Here is a 17,952-nt window from a genome sequence, read left to right on the forward strand (position 1 = left end):
TAAAATGTAGGTGTATATATGCCTTAGCTAAATCTAGAAATAAATCAATAGATTTTTAGTTCAATATAGTCGGCTTAATATATGTTAATTAATAAGAACTGAATACTAACGAAATTTCGTCTTTTATGTTAGCAACAACACTCTTAAAATAGTTTCATATCCATTATTATTAGGTTGTTGCTTTATTTCTTAATTTGTTTTCTCGAATCGGCAATGGTTCGATTCATATAGTCATATACCCTCCACCGTTGATTTCATATATTAAATTTCGTGTTTTTATAAATAATAAATTAATATAAAGTACATGATGTACTAGTTTATATGGACTCAAATGTGTCCAAAAACTTAGGAATAATATATTAAAACAGTAACAACTTACAAGACGGGAGAGGGCCGGGCATGAAGCAGAGGAAAAGAGAGGACTCCCATCCAACCAACTGGCTCAAAGTTTCGTAAAGACACGGACACACTATTTTTTCAAAACCCTAGCTTTATCACCAACTTGAAAAATAACAAAAAAAGGGGGTTATAAATTTATAATTCGATCTGTAACATTAATCAGGAAAGAAAGTAGAGTGCTCATAGAGTTTCTATGTAATTTATGGTAAAGTTGTATACATATTAATGTATAATTGGCCACAAAATAAAGTGTGATTGGAGACAACAGAAATTTCCAATCAAGTGAGTGGTGGGAAAGAAGAAACTACGTAAGCTAAATTTATTACTAAGGCAAAAAAAGACGAGAATGGTAGTGTAGTAGTTATATGATTATGCATTTATTATGTACTTTTGACTAAGCATTTATGGACATTCACCATTGCGCTTTTAATTTTAATAGGTATCCGTATTGTCATTATTTGGTAAAATTAATACTCTGTAAAACTTTTATAGGCCAAAAAAACTGTGCACATAGTGTAGTACATAGACACCACAAGACTCAACTTTTGTTTGTATACAAGTGAATAAAAAAAAGCTTGGTTGTTTATAGTAAAATACATTCGATTGACTAATTCGTGATTAATGCAGAGAAACCAAAAGAATTGCTTACTAATTGTAGTGCTCTGTTTATGACCTGTTTCTAAATAATTGTTTATGTAAATGTAGTAAAGGACTCTAATATACTACAATGTAATACAACCGTTGGTAGCTTAGTTCTGTGTATTGGACGAATTTGTTGAGATTTTATTCTCGAATGTCAACATTCACTTGGAGGGGACCGATATGGTTCTAAATTTATAAGGCCCCAAATTGTTACTAGTATTATTTTTCTTCAGATTTAACAATGTATAGTTCTCACTTCTCATTACCATTGTCAACTCTCAACATGTCAACGTTTGAATGTAGCCCGATTAGTATAAAATACATCATATTGGTTTTTCTACAATCAATTTAACTAAACTTATTTTTATTTATTCCCAATTAAACTAGACAAGGAAAAAGAAAATATTAAATCTCTTTGGATATATTTGCATGTTTAAACTTTGAAGTGGAGTAATTAAATATGCCCAGCTAGATAAACCAAAAAAGGGAGAAATTAAAAACTAAAACCGTAGCAGAATCCCAAGAAGAAAAATACCAAAAATACCCCCAAAGATTATGGCTTATTTACATTCTCTACCACTTTCCAATTTCTCCGCCGCCGCTTCACATAACAACACAAGCATTCGGATTCTCATCGCTAAAAATCTGCGGCGCGTGGGCTTGAATCGGGTATCCATAAGGCCCACCCGGATAATACCCGTACCCGTAAGCAGGCTGAGCCGCCATGTACTCCATCATATTCACTCCCTCACCACCTCCTTTGTTACCGGATTTCTCCTTTCCACCACCGTCTCCGCCGCCACCTTTCTTCTTCTCGCCAGTTTCGTTACCATTTTCTTTCTCTTTCTTCGGCGGCACAATCTCAACCTGACGTTTCAGCTTCTCACTCAAACTCTCAACGAGTTTTTTAACATCCATTGTTCCTTTAACAGTCACCAAATTCTTCTCTTTATCCATTGTTAAACCATCAACACCTGCGCTTCACAAAAACGCTGTTAGCAAGCAAACGAAGCGTTGCCCCAAAATTGCGTTTTGAAAACGCGAATCGTACAGATTTGTCTCTAACCTTTGGTTTTTGTGATAGTCTTTTGGATTTTCCCGATACAACCTTGACAATGGAAGTTCAGCTTCAATACCGCCGTTGTTACCGGAGTCTATAATAATCATTACAAAATTAGTTGTAATCAGAAAACAAAGAAACATCCTCACATTATACTAATCAGCAAACAAAAAAACATTTTGAGAATCAGATTCTTCACAGATAAAAACAATATAGTAAAAACTAAAAAGCAAAGAGATTTGATTATTTATTTTTGGCTACCTCTTTGGGTTTCTTCTCGTTGTTGTCTGGTTTCTTCTTCTCCTCTGATTTTTTTTTGTCTTCATCGTTTTTGTTTTTGTCCTTATTGTTCTCTTTCTCTTTTTCCTTTTTGGGTTGAGGAGAAACCAAATCGACTTTCTTCTTTGTCTTCTCTTCAAGTTTCTCCCTCAGTTTCACCGGATCTAAAGCTCCGGTCACCGTAAGTTTCCCTGTAGCCGACTCCGATTTCACCGTCTCAACACCTAAAAGACACATTTTTCAGTAACTCAACCCAACAAAGTAGCGATTTTCCGAAAACCCAGTAACAGATTCCGTGGAATAAGGATTTTACAACGTTCTGAATATGAAAAATGGAAACTTTTTTGGTAAATAATGAAAAAAATCAAACCTTGGAAAGAACGAACACATTTGACGATTCGAGAAGCACAACCTTCACAATGCATGTCGACCTTCAAAACGACGGTGATTGACGGCGTTTCGTTCTTTTTCTTGTTATCTCCACCTTTCTTCTTGTTATCTCCTTCGTTCTTCTTCTGCTCAGAAACAAAACAGAGTGAGCAAACGAAACCCATTATTATCCAAATAAAAAGCAGAGATTTTTATGGAGGAAAAACGAGAGAGAAGATTCGAGAATGTTGAGAGAAGAGAGCGTTTTTGACTCAGTAGTACCTCGCCCATGATGACTCGGTTAGTGAGAGAGTAGTGGGAGAAGGAAGTGGGTAGAGAAAGAGTCGGAGGAAATGGGAGAGAAAGATGAAACCTTTCGTTTGTATTTATAGTCTTTAACGAAAATAATTATTTTTGGAGTCGGTTATGATTTATGATGATGATGATGATGATGATAAATGAGTAAATGACCATTCATCATGTATGTTGTATGCCTATGATGGTTTTGGTTATACATACGTTTTTGTTTTGTTATTATGATGACTTTTCTGTTAATGCGACTGTACGTTACATTTTTTTTTTTTTTTTTTGATAAACCCTATCGGCTATCCGGTCGGCCCCGGTAGGAACACACCGTGGTGCTACATAGTGGACTGGTCCACCGTGTTAACGGTTAGGCCCTTACGGGCTACCACTCTGTCTATCCCGAGTTTGGAATGCCTTCCGACTAAGTTTATGGTTTGTTACATGATTTTATGGTTTCGGCGTATATGCTACGGTCGAATATTAATTTACATGTAATTTGAAAATAAATAAAATCATACAATTATCAGTATCTCAATTTGGAAGAGGGTAAGAAAACAATCTCTTCTTTTTCATAAGTGTTGTCTCGTTCTAAATTGCCTACATATTTTTATAAAATTTCCAGACACAGCTAGTTTTTGGTTTTTCGGTATTTGAGACGTAAACATTTTTGATGAATTGATGAAGCTCAAATGCTTACATATATGTTGTTGTTACGTATCAAAATTTAAAAGACTTCATTCAAATTAACCAATGCACTTGGTTTTTGATCGTTTCACAAAAGTGATACTACGGGCCTAGATAAGCCCAAATTGAAAATATATTTGAAGTGTAGATCATTTAGTGGGCTGTTGTAAATTATTTGAACAGAGATATTAGTTTGAGTATATAGGCTAATGGTATCTCTATCTCTTTTTCTGCTCGGTCCATTGTATATACGTAAAGATAATAGTTGGATTGATGCAGAAACAAGAAAAATCAAGTTGATATAAAGTATCTTGTTTTTTTTTTTCTTTTATAATAGGCAACTATATTCTTTTATGATTTTAATCTCGTCTATAATTAAAGTCTACTTCAGAACCGCAATGACAACCATCATGTAGATTACAATAATCCATATACCTGTTTTGTGCAACCAAACAATCAAATCGACACATTGCACATCTACTACCAGGAAAATCAGTATCCTCGTTCTCTGCATGATACATGGATGGTGGAATTTGAGGGCTTCCTACATGGTTAGAAGGAGTTTTTCTTTCTGAATTACTTTTCTCCATAACATCTGATACACCTATTAAAAAAATTATTTTAAATAAACATCATATAACTAAATCAATATATGTACTATTGAAAATACATGATATACGCAATCTCTTCAATTTAATCGTGATAAACAAACTTACATGATGAAACAAGAAATAAAAGAGTAAAAAACAAAAAGATTGTCCTCATTTTATTTTATTTGGGAAATTTATTATATATTTTAGACAGAAAAAGAAATCGCTTGTCGTTTTAAGTTTTGAACTAGATTTGAACCCGCGGTACACCGCGGGGCTATATTTTTTTTTAAAAATTAAAATATAAATTATTTTCTTTATTAATAAAGAAAAATATAGCCCCGCGGTGTACCGCGGGTTCAAATCTAATTTATTATATATAATCCAAAAATGTTTAGATTAATTTCTATAAATATTTGTATTGGCCGTCCACAGCGGCAAGCAGAGAGAGAGACTCAACGTTTTCGACTTTTCGTTACAACAAAACTTCGAAACGCAGAAAATTATCCACAAAAAAAAAAAAAAACGTGAAACGCAGAGGGCAAAAAAAAGCGAATGAATTAACGCCAGTCCAGTGCCACGTATGAAAAAAGCTTAGGACCAGATACGTTAATCAGAAAAAAAGACCAGGTACGTAATTTTTTAAAAGGCCAAGCACGTTAGTCCAGCCCACGTGGTATTTCTTGTCTTAAAACAAAATTAATTTAGTAATCGGACGTTGCAGAGGTAATCAGATCAACGGTAGAGAATTACGACACGTTATATCACTCTGCGCAATTCCACCGCTTTCTGGAATTAAAAAAAAGAAAGTGTATATAAATAAAAGAGCAGAGGTAAAGCTATCTATCTCCAGAGTAGTGTAGAGAGAGAGAGAGAGAGAGCTTCTTTCTTCTCAGATCTTCGATTAATCTCTGTAGTTTTGCGAATTCCAAAGTAGTGAATCTCGGAATCCATCTGGTTTTATTCTTGAATCTTGTAATTTTATTCTCGATTAGAACTGTGAATAGAAGATTTCATCACAAATCGTCCATAACCCCAAATCCAAACGATTCTATGTATGGATCTAAGGTAAAATCTGCAAATCTATCTTATTTACTTTTTAAATCGATCCCAATAGAGAACAGATATGTTCATTTATACTTTTCGTTTCCGTTTCTCTATCTACGAATCCCTTAATCGATTAGCTAAGTTAAGGGATAATTTATGATTAACATGTTTATAACTTTTCATTGATGATGTAGTTCGATATACGTTTTCCTGCTCTACCATGTTCGATTCTTAGTGTTGATGCTATGGATATTAGTGGAGAACTGCTTTGTGACGTGGTATGTTTGAAATTGTTCACTGTCTTACTCCATTGACAATTTTTGTGTTTGAAACATGTTTAAGCTTGTGCAATGTGTGAATTACAGAAACATGATATTATAAAGAGAAGATTAGATTCAAATGGCAACACTTTAAGAGGCAAGACATGACGTAATAGGCGCTACTAAGGTTTGTTCTCTGTCTTTCTGAACTGGATAATCTGTGATTTTTAAAATGGAAGATTGAAACTATTTCGGTATGCTTTTCATTCTATTCTTTAGGATTAAGTGAAAGGTCTGATTCAGTTAGAGTATTGTTTGCTTTTTCTGATCTTAGAAGTGTTCGGTTTCATTGTCCATGGCTTGTTTGTTATTATGTTAATTTGATGATTTTTTTTAAAATCTCTTCAAATTAAGTCTCTGAAGTTGGGACAGAAGAACTGAGTCTCTGCAAAACTGAGTCTTAACAATTACATCGTACGAATTAACTATTTGTGTATCTATAGTTATAACTCGAATTTTAAAAAACTTTGATTTTGAAACTGAACCAATTTAATTTATTTTTATATAATTGGAAAAGAAAAGCATGTTGATCTTTGTTTTAAAAAAATATACACGAAGACATATCTATAAAATTGAATTTTATGTTAAAAGGAAGAGTATAGTTGTATGATGTCTAAAATAAAATAAAATAAGTATATTAATTACAACCTGAGTTGGTTGCTAACGTGTGACCTGCATGAGTGTTATAAAAAAAAGAAACATATTACTTAGTGATTGTTTGAATTCGTAACCATATTGAAATTACTAAGACATAAAGGTAAAGTGAATTTACCTTTCCAGATGATACATAGCAAAGACTGACAATATTTGAGTCAGTTGATGTTTTGAAAAACCTCTTTGAAAACAACATTTGTTGTTTGGTTTTGAATCTTGCCCTCTTTGTCGAGTATTAGAATTTTCAATCCCGTTTTAGAGGTAACCCTTGACAACGCAACATAAAGTTGACCATGAGAGAACACGGGTTTAGGCAAGTAAAGTCCAACTTTCTCTAGAGATTGTCCTTGGCTCTTATTGATGGTCATAGCAAATGCAACAGAAAGTGGAAATTGTCTTCTGCGCATCTTGAATGGCAGCTTGGTATCTGAAGGTGTAAGGAGGATGTTAGGGATCAAAACTATTTCACCAATTCTGTCTCCTGTGATTACTCTAGCTTGCACAATAGTATTGCCTAGCTGAGTAATCTGAAGCCTAGTGCCATTGCACAGCCCACCTTTTGGATCAATATTCCTAAGCAACATAATCGGAGCTCCAATCTTCAAACGTAAAGCATGGTGTGGCAAACCAGAAAGCTTGATACTATTTAAAAAATCTGGAGTGATTACAGGATTGTTCAATGAATCCGAATCTGATGGATCAATACTATCAGCACTTAGGTAGATTCTTTCGTCACCTACAATCAAATAATTACATCAACGTGTACTTAGCTATAGGTTTTTTTTTAAAATTGAAAACGTGATATAGATTTGTGGGTAAAATAGATGACTTACTTTCCAAATGCTCTAGCATATATTGGTTTATTGTGTTGACGTCATCATTGGTTGGTGCCAAAATAGCTCTCCTTTGGAAGAACTTAGGATCAGTGATTGTGTGGAGTTGTGATGGTTCTCCATAAATTGCCTTACTGATTGCTTCTATTGGTTTTTCTGCTTCTGTAATCAACAATTCTTCTGGAATATCGATAAGTGCCTCACCATCATTAGGTTCATTAACTCGACCATCACCAACAGCCAATAACCAATCAGAAAACTCTTGAATATCTTTAGCTTCAACAGCACTTAAATTATCTGCCAGCAGTCGCATGTTCTTTGTCAACTTGAGCACCTTGCAGTGATCCCAAAGATACGAAGCATTTAGTGATGACATGACAATTTCTGCCCTCCCTGCCCCATGTATTACCGGAAGGACTTGTCTGAAATCACCTCCAAATACAACAACCTTACCACCAAAGACTTTGTTTTCTCTATTCTTGATAATATCGCACAAGCTCTTGTCCAAAGATTCAAAACAAAACCTGCTCATCATTGGCGCTTCATCCCAGATAATAAGAGATGCTTCTTTTATCAAATTAGCAAGATCAGATTTAGGTTGGATTTTGCAAACAGAAAATTCGTCAGGATTCAATGGTATTGCAAACCTTGAATGTGCAGTCCTACCACCTTCTAACAACAAAGACGCGATGCCACTGGAGGCGACATTAAGAACAATCTGTCCTCTAGATCTAATTGCAGCTGATAGTGTCTTCCAAAGAAAAGTTTTTCCCGTTCCTCCAAATCCGTAAACAAAAAAGCTTCCACCTAAATCATTAAAAACAGCACCGGTGATCTCATCGTATATAGCTCTTTGCTCAGCTGTTAGCTTTTGTATACACTCTGCATGCAATTCTTCCAAGTCGGATTCACGATTATATCTCAGCTCATCAACAATTAAACGGTTGGAGTTATCAATTCCTTCTCTGGAAGGCTGCGGGAAATTATCAATACCTTGGAGAGTTCCACCATTAAACAACATTATCTTCTCTATTTCTTGAAGAGTGTAATTCTTAATTTCAGCTTCTGTTAGATTTAAATCTGTAACGTCATCAAAGAGAGGTAGGACGAATTAGTGGAGAAAGAAGATAGTATGGAAAAGTTAGAATAATGTAAATAACTATGATGACAATCACACGTATGGTTACTTAAACAATTCTTACCTGGATTGTTAAAATCTTGTCTCTTCTTTCTCTCAATATCCTCCGATAAAAGCTGCCACGTTTCTGACCATACGTGTTCCGGTCTGCAAGAGACTCCGATAAAATCAACGGACCGAGTCGATTGCCAGATAATCTCCAAAACAAAACTGAGCTGCTTCATGTAGACCGTCGATAAAAACTTGATCGTCGTCTAGAATTCCACGTGCAAAACATGCTTCTTTGTATGATGGATATACAACTCCATTAAATGTTTTGATATCATCGTAACTCATAGGACCTCTTACTAAGTTTAGAAGCACCCTAAGATAGTACTCATCTTCCATCTTTCTAGGGACGTAGTTAATACGACCCAAAGAAAAGCCTTTTGATCTCTTTTTCCACTGCTTATTTTTTCCATCCCAAATAAAATATGCCGGGATTTGCGAATATAAAAGTTCTCGAGCACGTTTACCATTTTTTCCAATAGCATCTTTCCTATTCAAAGTCAACCAAGCCAAGAACATTGAATCTTCATTGCTTATACGTTCGAGAACCTCATCAATCTGAGCCTTTGGATCGAAATAAGCTGGTTGTTTCCCTTTGTCATGGAAAGATAATCTCTGGACTGCGGTAGATCTATGCTGAAGTGGAAACTTGTAAATCCTCCAAATTGCCTCTGACGCTGATACATATCTGTAAAAATAGAATTTCAAAAGGGAGCAAATTTAATAGTAATACACTAAAAAAAAAGACAAATATTGTATGTATGAAACTTACCTACAGTCAAACCAATCTTTGATTTCATTCTTCTTTTTCTCACCACTACTTGGCTCTACTCCAGTAGTGGTAGCTTCAGTTGTTGTACCCTGATTTACTCCAGTAGTGGCAGCTTCAGTTGTTGTCGCCTGATTTATAGGCTCAACAATAAAGACAACACGATCCGGACCTTTGTTAATATACTTAAATAAGTATTTGATGGAACCATTCTGATTGCACCATTCGACGTTGATATGAGCTTGATATCGAACTGAAAGCTTCTTGTTGTAAGGCACAACATAAGTATTATCACATTTAAAACCTCCTTTCTCAACGTAGTCTTCTGTCTTCCTTCGTCTATAGACGGGATAACCATCCTTACCAACCTTGGTAATATCTTGATGTTTTTTCGGATATTGCTTTGAACATTCACCATCTACCATACATGGGGAATTCTTGTTTGCTGCACCGCATGGTCCGTGGATCATAGAATTCTTGATTACTTCATATAGCTCTGGTTCTTTCTCTTTATCAGGAATCTCTGCGCAAATGATCTTATCGATGTCGTCAGCTGTTGGTAGTTTGCTTTTGGCATCCATGAATAAGAGAATATGAGCATGTGGTAGTCCTCTTTTCTGAAATTCAACAGTATACATAGCTGCAATAATACAAACGAATAATAATTAGGATAAAGAAATATAAAGTAAGATTAATTTAGAGTAGAGAATTAGTTGACGAAATGATTAAATACTTACATGCCACTGTTTTCCCAAGCATATTCTTTTTTGTTAAATCTTCCATTAAAGAATCCAACTTGATTTTGAAAATCCTTGCAACAATATCCGGTCGATCATCTGCAGATAGACCTCTTTCTTGGCAGTATCTAGTTATCTCAGGCCACTTTGGATTACATGTAAACGTGATGAATAGGTCGGGAAAACCGTAATGCTTACAGATGGCCATTGCATCATAGTAGCTTTGAACCATATATCGAGGTCCACCAGTGAAAGAAGATGGAATTAAAATTTGATTACCTTCTTCATTCATATTTGTTGTACCTGATTCCGCAGCCTTTTTCAAAGAGCTATAGTTCTCACATCGTAGCTTAGACTGATTAAACTTGATATAAGAGAGTCTGTTAGATTCAATAGTTGTATAAGCATCACATAGAAACTGCTGAAACAACCTCTTTGAACGTAGCAAAGTTTTACACTCATGTTCCCTCTCTTGAATCCTGAATGCAAACCATTGTCTCATGCTAATACACTTCTTCTTCTTATTGTTGGTTGTCTTATAACATTTCTCTATACCCGGCCTGTAACCATCTTCACCATAGCACAAAATTAGAGGATATTGTAGAGCCAAATAGGAAATATGAATTTGGCTAATCCTCGTTAGGTGACCAGTAGTCTTTTCTTGAAGTACTATATCACGGTCATACATCTTTTTATGAAAATCCCCAGGGATTAAAGCGGCTACCTCAGATGATGAAGGCATACTGTATGTCCTCCCATCAACACCCTTGCGATCAGCAACGATACGCATGTGAAACGGCTCATCATTATCAGACTGAATCCTCTCTCTGGCGGCTCTGAATTTTTCAACATAAGGGTTAACTTCGTCGAGCATTTTCATTAGTGCTTCAATTACTTCTTTTTTCAGTTTCTGTTTTCCTGATGTTTGGTTTGAATTTTTCCCCTTGCTGCATAGATAGGAAATAACAAAAGTTAAATTAGCAGATTAGAGTGAAATTAAAGTTTGCTGCAAATAAAGTGAAAGAAGAATGATTACTTGATGACGGTAGCTCTGTTTTCTACTTCGTTTTCTGTATCAACTATGTATAGTTGTGAGTACTTAGCATAATCACCTGGATTAGGTTTTAAACTACCGATCAAATGGTAGTTTCCACCTTGCAAACGAAACATGTTAGGCCCTTTACCTTTTGGCATAGACTTGTCCACTCTTCCACCAAGGGAAGTCATTGCAAAAATCATATTATATAATCTTATATTCTCTCTGAAATTTCTGCTTAGTGCGTCATCACCTGTAAGAAGCTTTATGATAAGCTCAGGTGATTCTTTAAGAAAAGGTAACTTAACACTGCCTTGCCCACAACATAGGGTAAACGTCGGCTCCTTTTGCTTCAGAGTTTTGTTTATTCTCTCAGCATACCACATAAGTGCACCACAATACTTACATTTGTATGTTGCATCACCGTGATCAAGATAAACTGGTGGAAATAGAATTGAAAGCATTAATTTTTAAAATAAGATTCAGAGAATTATAATTGTTGGTACGCTCTTCAAAAATCATATACCTGATTTATTTTGTTTGGCTGGTGCAGTTTTAGCATTCTTATTCAATCTTGGCCGACCTCTTTTCTTTGGTTGAGGGATATTCTGATTTGTGGCTGCCTTATCAATAGTTTCCTTCACTTTTTTTTCAAGCATCGCCATGAATCTAACATGTTCTTCATATCCTGTTCGCTGGTGTGAAATGATATTTGGTCGTTCTGTTGTTTGTCCAACTACACTTTCTGGTTCAACTATTTCGATTGCTTCATCAGACTCATGATCAGTTTCATTGTCAGTCTGACTGAGATAGTAGTTCTGTTCAAAATCGGTTTCATTGTCACTTGAACTCGCATAGTTGTTATGGTCCATGTCTTCATAATCGCTACTATCAAATCTGTCTTGTTCCATGGTGACAGATGCTTGAGCTAGTTGATTCATAGTATCAGATTTAATGATTATAGATGAAATTGAGTAGATTAATAAATTTAATACCTAGTAATACAAAATTCTAATTCAATATTACCTTGAATGTTAGGCGAGTTTGATGCATTTTCAAAATCGTCTTGTAGATTTTTCCTTGGAAAACTATAAACTTGTGTGGTAGGCGTTGACTGTTTCTGATTGCTTATGCATGAAGTAGGAGCAGCAGATTGGAGTGCTTGACAACAAATAGTTCAAATCCAATTAGATCTCTTAGGACTTAAAGTTATACATTACTTTATTTTAATATAAAGGGTGAATATTTACCTTTTGCTCTCTGAGTTGTAGAAGTACTTCCCTGCAGTCCTCGGTGTTCATGATGCTCAAACAGGAGAGGGACATTGGTGATGTCTTTGAGGACACTTCTTGAAGATTGCTGCAAGCCTGTTAAGCAGTTTTGCTGGAACATTGATGCCAGCCCAGAAGCAGCACTTGAACCTGTTTTAAAGGTAAAACGTTAAGAAGAAAACTGTTCACGTGGAATTAAACTTTTTAAGCTTTTCCATTAAAAATTAAGCAGCAGGTGTTAAACAGGAGATTACCTTTCTCAGTTTGTGTTTTTTTTGTAGTAAAGGATTGCTGCTTAACAGATGGTGTCAGGAAATTACAAACAGAGCTATTACTCAGGTTGGTAATATCTTGCAAAACTCTACCAAAAGCTCTTGTAAGAGGAACAGATCCATTATTAGTAGATCTATTAGCTTGAGTTATTTGACTCTGTGGAGTAGAGCTTTGATTGATTCTAATCCTTTTTGATGGATTAGAATTAGAGTCGAAATCTGAAAGAGCTGAATCTGGTTTCTTTTTCATGGTTGGTTGTAATTTCAACTGAGGTTTTGATTAATGTGTCGACGACTGCTAGGCTTACTGATATACTTCTAACACAAAACCTAGACATTAAAAGACAGATTTTGTAGTTATTTGTTAATATTTTATTGTTGAGTCTCTGCAAATTATTGCTATAATGAATCATATCAATTAAGTAGCTATGGTATGTCATATTTTACAATCCATGTATATTTGTATATACTTTACATTTAATTTATGACAAGTAAGCTTGGTAAAAAGTACGTTTTCCTTTGGTTTTTTATAGAATAAATAATGTTAAGTTCTTCATCTGTATCAGCATGTCTATAATTTTTTGCAGGGAAAGCGTGGTATAGAGAAGTAGCCGCTCCACCTTCCTGATATCATTGCTGCAACCAGTTCTGTGAAAATTAGACAGGTATATTGTCAAATATCTCAGTGTTATGTTTGATTTCTAAGTTTGTTATCCACATATTTAGTGTGTGTGTTCTTTTCTTTCGTTCTCCAGGTTGTTAACACACAATTGGATCATGAGTGAATCTTGATGAACAGGAGTCAGCAAACAGTGATTCACCACCAGGTTTAATTCATACACGACATTTATATTATATAAGCTAAATAATCACTGAAACAAAACTAATTTTATTGAAGCATCAGAACTTATAAATAGATGTGCTTGAAAGCAGCACTTATTTCAAACAACTGCAGAAAACTGAAAATAAAAAACATAACTTTAAAAGGTTCAAACAACACAGCATCAGATTACTTCTTTTCTATCTTCACCTTAACGCCCATCAGATTCTTTGAGAACTCACTCAAAGAATTCGTAACTGAACCTCCACGATCTTGACCTTCTTGTTTCTCATCCCCATCCTTGATGGTAGGCTCTTTGGATTGAGCATCAGCCTTAGGTTTCTCATCCCCATCCTTGATGGTAGGCTCTTCGAACTGAGTAGCAGCTTTCTTTTTCTCATTCCCATCATTGATAGTTACCTCTTCAACTCGAGAAACGCTGCCTCCATCTCCAAACTCTGGATTAGACTTTCCCAAGTCTAAGGGATCGATACACAACTTCTTTGAGCTTGATGATTGATCTGGAGTCCCAGCATCAAGAGCATAAACACGCTTGGACGACGGTGTAATCGAGTCCATAGTTTCCTGGCTATTCTCCAACATGAGTGGTGCCTGCAAGAAGAAAGTTAAATAGCTGCTGGATTAAATCTATCTAATATCTTTGAACAGAGATTTGAGTTTATAGGTTACCTCATCACCGGAGACCATTGATGCTGCATTCACCATATCACCAGAAAATTCAAGAAGTTGTTCTTCGAGAAGACCACCGTTCGATAGGACCTTGAAAACCTTAAAGATTTCCTTACCAGCCCAAATGTGTTCTTGCTCAACACATACCAGAAATAGAAAAGTCTTTCCAATAAGATTTTTAACTGGATCTGGTAAATTTTCTGGGTCCACGATCTACAATATAGAAGATTTTTCATTTAGTCAAATGACAATGTGTATTACTCAACATATAACGATTAAACTGTTTAGATATGAGACAAACTTACCTCATCAACACTGCCATCGAGCACAGATGTAGCAGTTTCACCAATGAGTTCTGAACATATGGAATCAAACATCAGCAACTTTGCCTCTCCAGTGTTGTCCATGACTTGAGTGTAAAGCATGAACCTGAAACGAATATAGAAACTGACAGATTAAAATTGTTCTAAAAGAATCTGACTAATTGCGTTTTATAAAGTGTCTGTTCTTGATGAAAAAAAAAAAAAGTGTCTGTTCTTTTTCATTACCTTGAAACAACATTTGTGACAACAGTTTTGCAAATATCACACCAAAATCTTGGTTTTTTGCCTTTGTTATTCACACCATTCACTCCAGCATGGATATGATTAACCTTCCTATTGCACTTGCGACAACTAATGTAATACCAAGCCCAGTCCGTATCAATGGCATAGAGCGTACACAGAAGCCTAACCTTTCCAATCTAGGAAAAAATATGGATAACATTAGCATACATGTTAATGTAGAGTTCGTAAGAAAAATATACCTCTGTAGAATTCTTCAGCTGAGAGATTGTTTTCCTTGGAAACTCAAGATAATCCTCATCCTTAACAGTTATCATCTGGCGTCTTGGTTGTCTCTCACGAAAACTGAGTCTTAGACCATCATCTGGCAATCTATAAATGCAAAGATTGATGTAGTTAGTATTAAATCAGAATTAAGTTTACAAAATTAAAAGAATACAAATAGAGTAGTTAACCATACCTTTGGGTGAAAACAGCAACTTCATTCCATGGTGGGTTCACGTGTACTTGAGTCACATCAAAAGAGTTAGATAAACCCATAACACCTGTATGGCACAAAATTATACAAAGGTTCAATAAGTATTTTCCTTTTAATTAAGTATAAGAAAATTATACTAAAGTATGTACCCTTGAAGGGTTTGATTTTCACAAATCTTAGGATGCAGACCACAATCCTTCCATCAGAATTTTGACAGGCATTAAAAACCTGTTCAGCAAATTTGCCCCAGAGGGTACATGCTATCCTTTCATCACTAAGAGAAAATAAGAGTATATGTATCAGTCAAAATAGTGTAGTTCAACTTATTGGTTCAATAAGATCATATGAAAATATTTAAAACACTTACGTTTCATCGCGAATCTCAAACTCAATTTTGGTAGTTGGTTTGTTTTTTGCTTCGAGATTTTCCAACTCTCCAATAGTAACAATCTGTCCTATGGCATCTGCAAATTCAAAATTCAGTTATTAAACATAATTAAGGATTCAACGAAACATTACTTCATTGCTAGTTCACGATTTAAAAAAACACAAGAGTTGTTACTTACCGACCAAGTATGGATTGAGCTCACCACTTTGTATCTTACTAAACTTTGCGAGTGTCAAAAAGTTAGAATCTGACTTTGGTTCACATGGAATGATGTTCGTCCCTGTTTGGAATGTCATCTTGTAGAGGTGTTGAGTAGGTCTGTATTGTCCAGTTGCATAGTTGAGGCCAAAAGTCTCAATGAAGACCCACTCACCAACTTGAAGCTCATTAACATACTTGCTCACCAAGTCCTTCCTAACAGAACAATGAATTTTTTTTCCCTATATTGAATAGGAATGAAGTTTTGTTTTAGTATATGTACGTAGAAGGATAAAAGTAATTATTTGAAAATACGTAGTTGTAATATGTTTACCAGTTCGTCAGAGAATACAATCTCTAATGTTTCACCGGTGGATTCTAGGTATTGACGCCAAGCGTGCAAAACCTTGACTTGAACCCTCCATGATGCCTTGTATGGGCGGACGTCTTTGAGGAAAGCGAAGGTAGTAGCCATTTGGAAGAGAGGAAAGGTATGCTAAGTATTGTTATATGATTGTAAGCTCTCGGTTTTGGTGATGGAAAAACAGGTGTAGGTGTAAAGTATTTATAGGAAAGTAAATTAGGTTTCGTGTATTCATAGGTTACTCTCCAAAAATAAAAACGATGCATATTTTGTGGGATACAATCTTTGATATTATTGTTTTTTTGGGATATGTTAGGATCAATTTTTTATTTGGTAATTAATATGGTTTATATATTTCGTTAATCTAGATAGATATTTTAGGAAAAAATTACTTGAAGTTCAAGTAATGGAGTGTTTAAATAGAAAGAGATCTCGGCAATCTTGGAATGTCGACAATATCGGCATTAATTTTCGAAACACAGTATTATTCTTAGTTAAGTTTCAGAGATTTTAGGAAGATTGAATGGAAAATGTTGCTTAAGTATAGTAAGTAATTGTTTAGGTAAATATTTGGAGATTGGGAAGTTTAGATTTTAACCATAATTAAGATTATTTAAACATTCGTGGTTTTGCGAAAGGCCTAACAAAATTAACTTGTTTTACGATGGGCCAAATATTGGGCCTTGTCCTTTCTTTCACTTAATTGTCGAGACAGTATCCGATTTCTGAATCCGGGTCGCACGTAATTAAAAAAACCCACCCAACCAATGGCATTCTTTGTAAATACATTCCAACTCCAGGATTTATTTGCTAAAAGTCATCCAAAAATGTATATATAGATGTGAAGTTACTGATGCCAAATGGTATCATATTTATATGTACTTGCAAAACGTTATCCTTTTGGAGTATATTTCTGTTACAGAAAAGTTAATGGTCTTATTAACGGTTTTCTTATAAATGATAGTTACAAAAACTATACTCGTAAGTAATTCTAAATTACTGTTTAGTTTAAAACTATTAATTAAATCATAGCCATTAGCCCATTACAATTAGTTATACTGTATATATATTTTTTATATATATATAAACACCATTTAGATTTAGTAATCGATATATTTGTAATTCAAGATGAATGTTTTACTTTTCGTTTCCATGTTTAAAAGTTTTTTTTTTTTGTTTCAGCCCAACAACTTTAGATGGATTTGTGTTGCCTATATCAATCGTAATTTTGTATCTTATTTATCGAAAAAGTAGACATAATGAGTTCATAAAGTGGACATCATCAAAAATTGATCATAAACAAATTTCGAACCTAGATTATGGCCTTACTGAGCCCAGTTAGAGATGTCCAATTTTTATTTTCTTGTTATCTGGGGTTTCGCCACAAGTGAAAAACAAGTTTTCTTATTGTTGCTTTCAGAATTTTAGATTCCTCAAAATAGTAACTAGAACACGCTTTTAGATTTTTACTGAAAAAGGATATATGATGTTGTTAATTTGTTTATTTATTTAATGATTGTTTAGGAGAAGTTGCAATGTGAGGGGACCTTATTTGAAAAGAACTACAACGACAAATATGTTGTGGAATACTACAGAATACCATTAATCTATGTTTTCTTAAACAACGCTCTGGACATAACATAGTACATTCCTCAGGAATAAAATAATTTCTGTGTCTTCGACTTCGAAAATGCACATATGGCTGATTTTGATGGCTTTCTCCGTGATTAGAAAAGGGAGTTTTTCTCTCTGAATCATGTTTTGCCATAAGATTTGATACACCTATTAAAAGTATCAAGAAAAGTATAGAAAAATTTAATCAATATATACATTGTTAGAAACAGATGATAGATATATTTTTTTTTTATCTCACTTGATCGATAATAAACTTACATGGTGAAATAAGAATAAGAAGAGTGAAAAACGAGAAAAGTGTCTTCATTTAAAAGAAAAACGTTTGAAAATTCGTTTTAAAATTTGAGTTTGAAGTTATTGAA

General features: G+C 34.6%; 3 protein-coding genes and 1 long non-coding RNA gene across 4 annotated transcripts; 1 reads left to right on the forward strand and 3 right to left on the reverse strand.

Moving 5' to 3' along the window:
- Positions 1–1,388: 1,388 nt before the first annotated feature.
- LOC9302469 (heavy metal-associated isoprenylated plant protein 3) lies at positions 1,389–3,140 on the reverse strand. Its single transcript, XM_021015977.1, has 5 exons — positions 3,032–3,140; positions 2,751–2,895; positions 2,363–2,604; positions 2,108–2,195; positions 1,389–2,015 (listed from the first exon to the last, which is right to left on the reverse strand). The coding sequence occupies exons 1-5, from the start codon at positions 3,038–3,040 to the stop codon at positions 1,645–1,647; spliced, it is 855 nt and encodes a 284-aa protein (XP_020871636.1). The 5' UTR covers positions 3,041–3,140; the 3' UTR covers positions 1,389–1,644.
- A 10,067-nt stretch (positions 3,141–13,207) lies between these two features.
- LOC110225926 lies at positions 13,208–16,309 on the forward strand. Its single transcript, XR_002330100.1, has 2 exons — positions 13,208–13,281; positions 15,974–16,309. It is a non-coding gene; the product is annotated as an uncharacterized LOC110225926 (long non-coding RNA).
- On the reverse strand, positions 13,372–14,836 carry LOC110225925. Its single transcript, XM_021016305.1, has 4 exons — positions 14,513–14,836; positions 14,270–14,393; positions 13,965–14,177; positions 13,372–13,886 (listed from the first exon to the last, which is right to left on the reverse strand). Exons 2-4 carry the CDS (start codon positions 14,387–14,389, stop codon positions 13,464–13,466), a joined length of 756 nt encoding a protein of 251 aa, XP_020871964.1. The 5' UTR covers positions 14,390–14,393; positions 14,513–14,836; the 3' UTR covers positions 13,372–13,463.
- A 744-nt stretch (positions 16,310–17,053) lies between the features above and the next one.
- LOC9300781 (putative defensin-like protein 224) lies at positions 17,054–17,897 on the reverse strand. The gene is made up of 2 exons (XM_002866350.2): positions 17,849–17,897; positions 17,054–17,737 (listed from the first exon to the last, which is right to left on the reverse strand). The coding sequence occupies exons 1-2, from the start codon at positions 17,895–17,897 to the stop codon at positions 17,457–17,459; spliced, it is 330 nt and encodes a 109-aa protein (XP_002866396.1). The 3' UTR covers positions 17,054–17,456.
- Positions 17,898–17,952: the final 55 nt, after the last annotated feature.

This window comes from Arabidopsis lyrata (genome assembly GCF_000004255.2).
Source record: "Arabidopsis lyrata subsp. lyrata unplaced genomic scaffold ARALYscaffold_8, whole genome shotgun sequence".
Classification (NCBI taxonomy): domain Eukaryota; kingdom Viridiplantae; phylum Streptophyta; class Magnoliopsida; order Brassicales; family Brassicaceae; genus Arabidopsis; species Arabidopsis lyrata.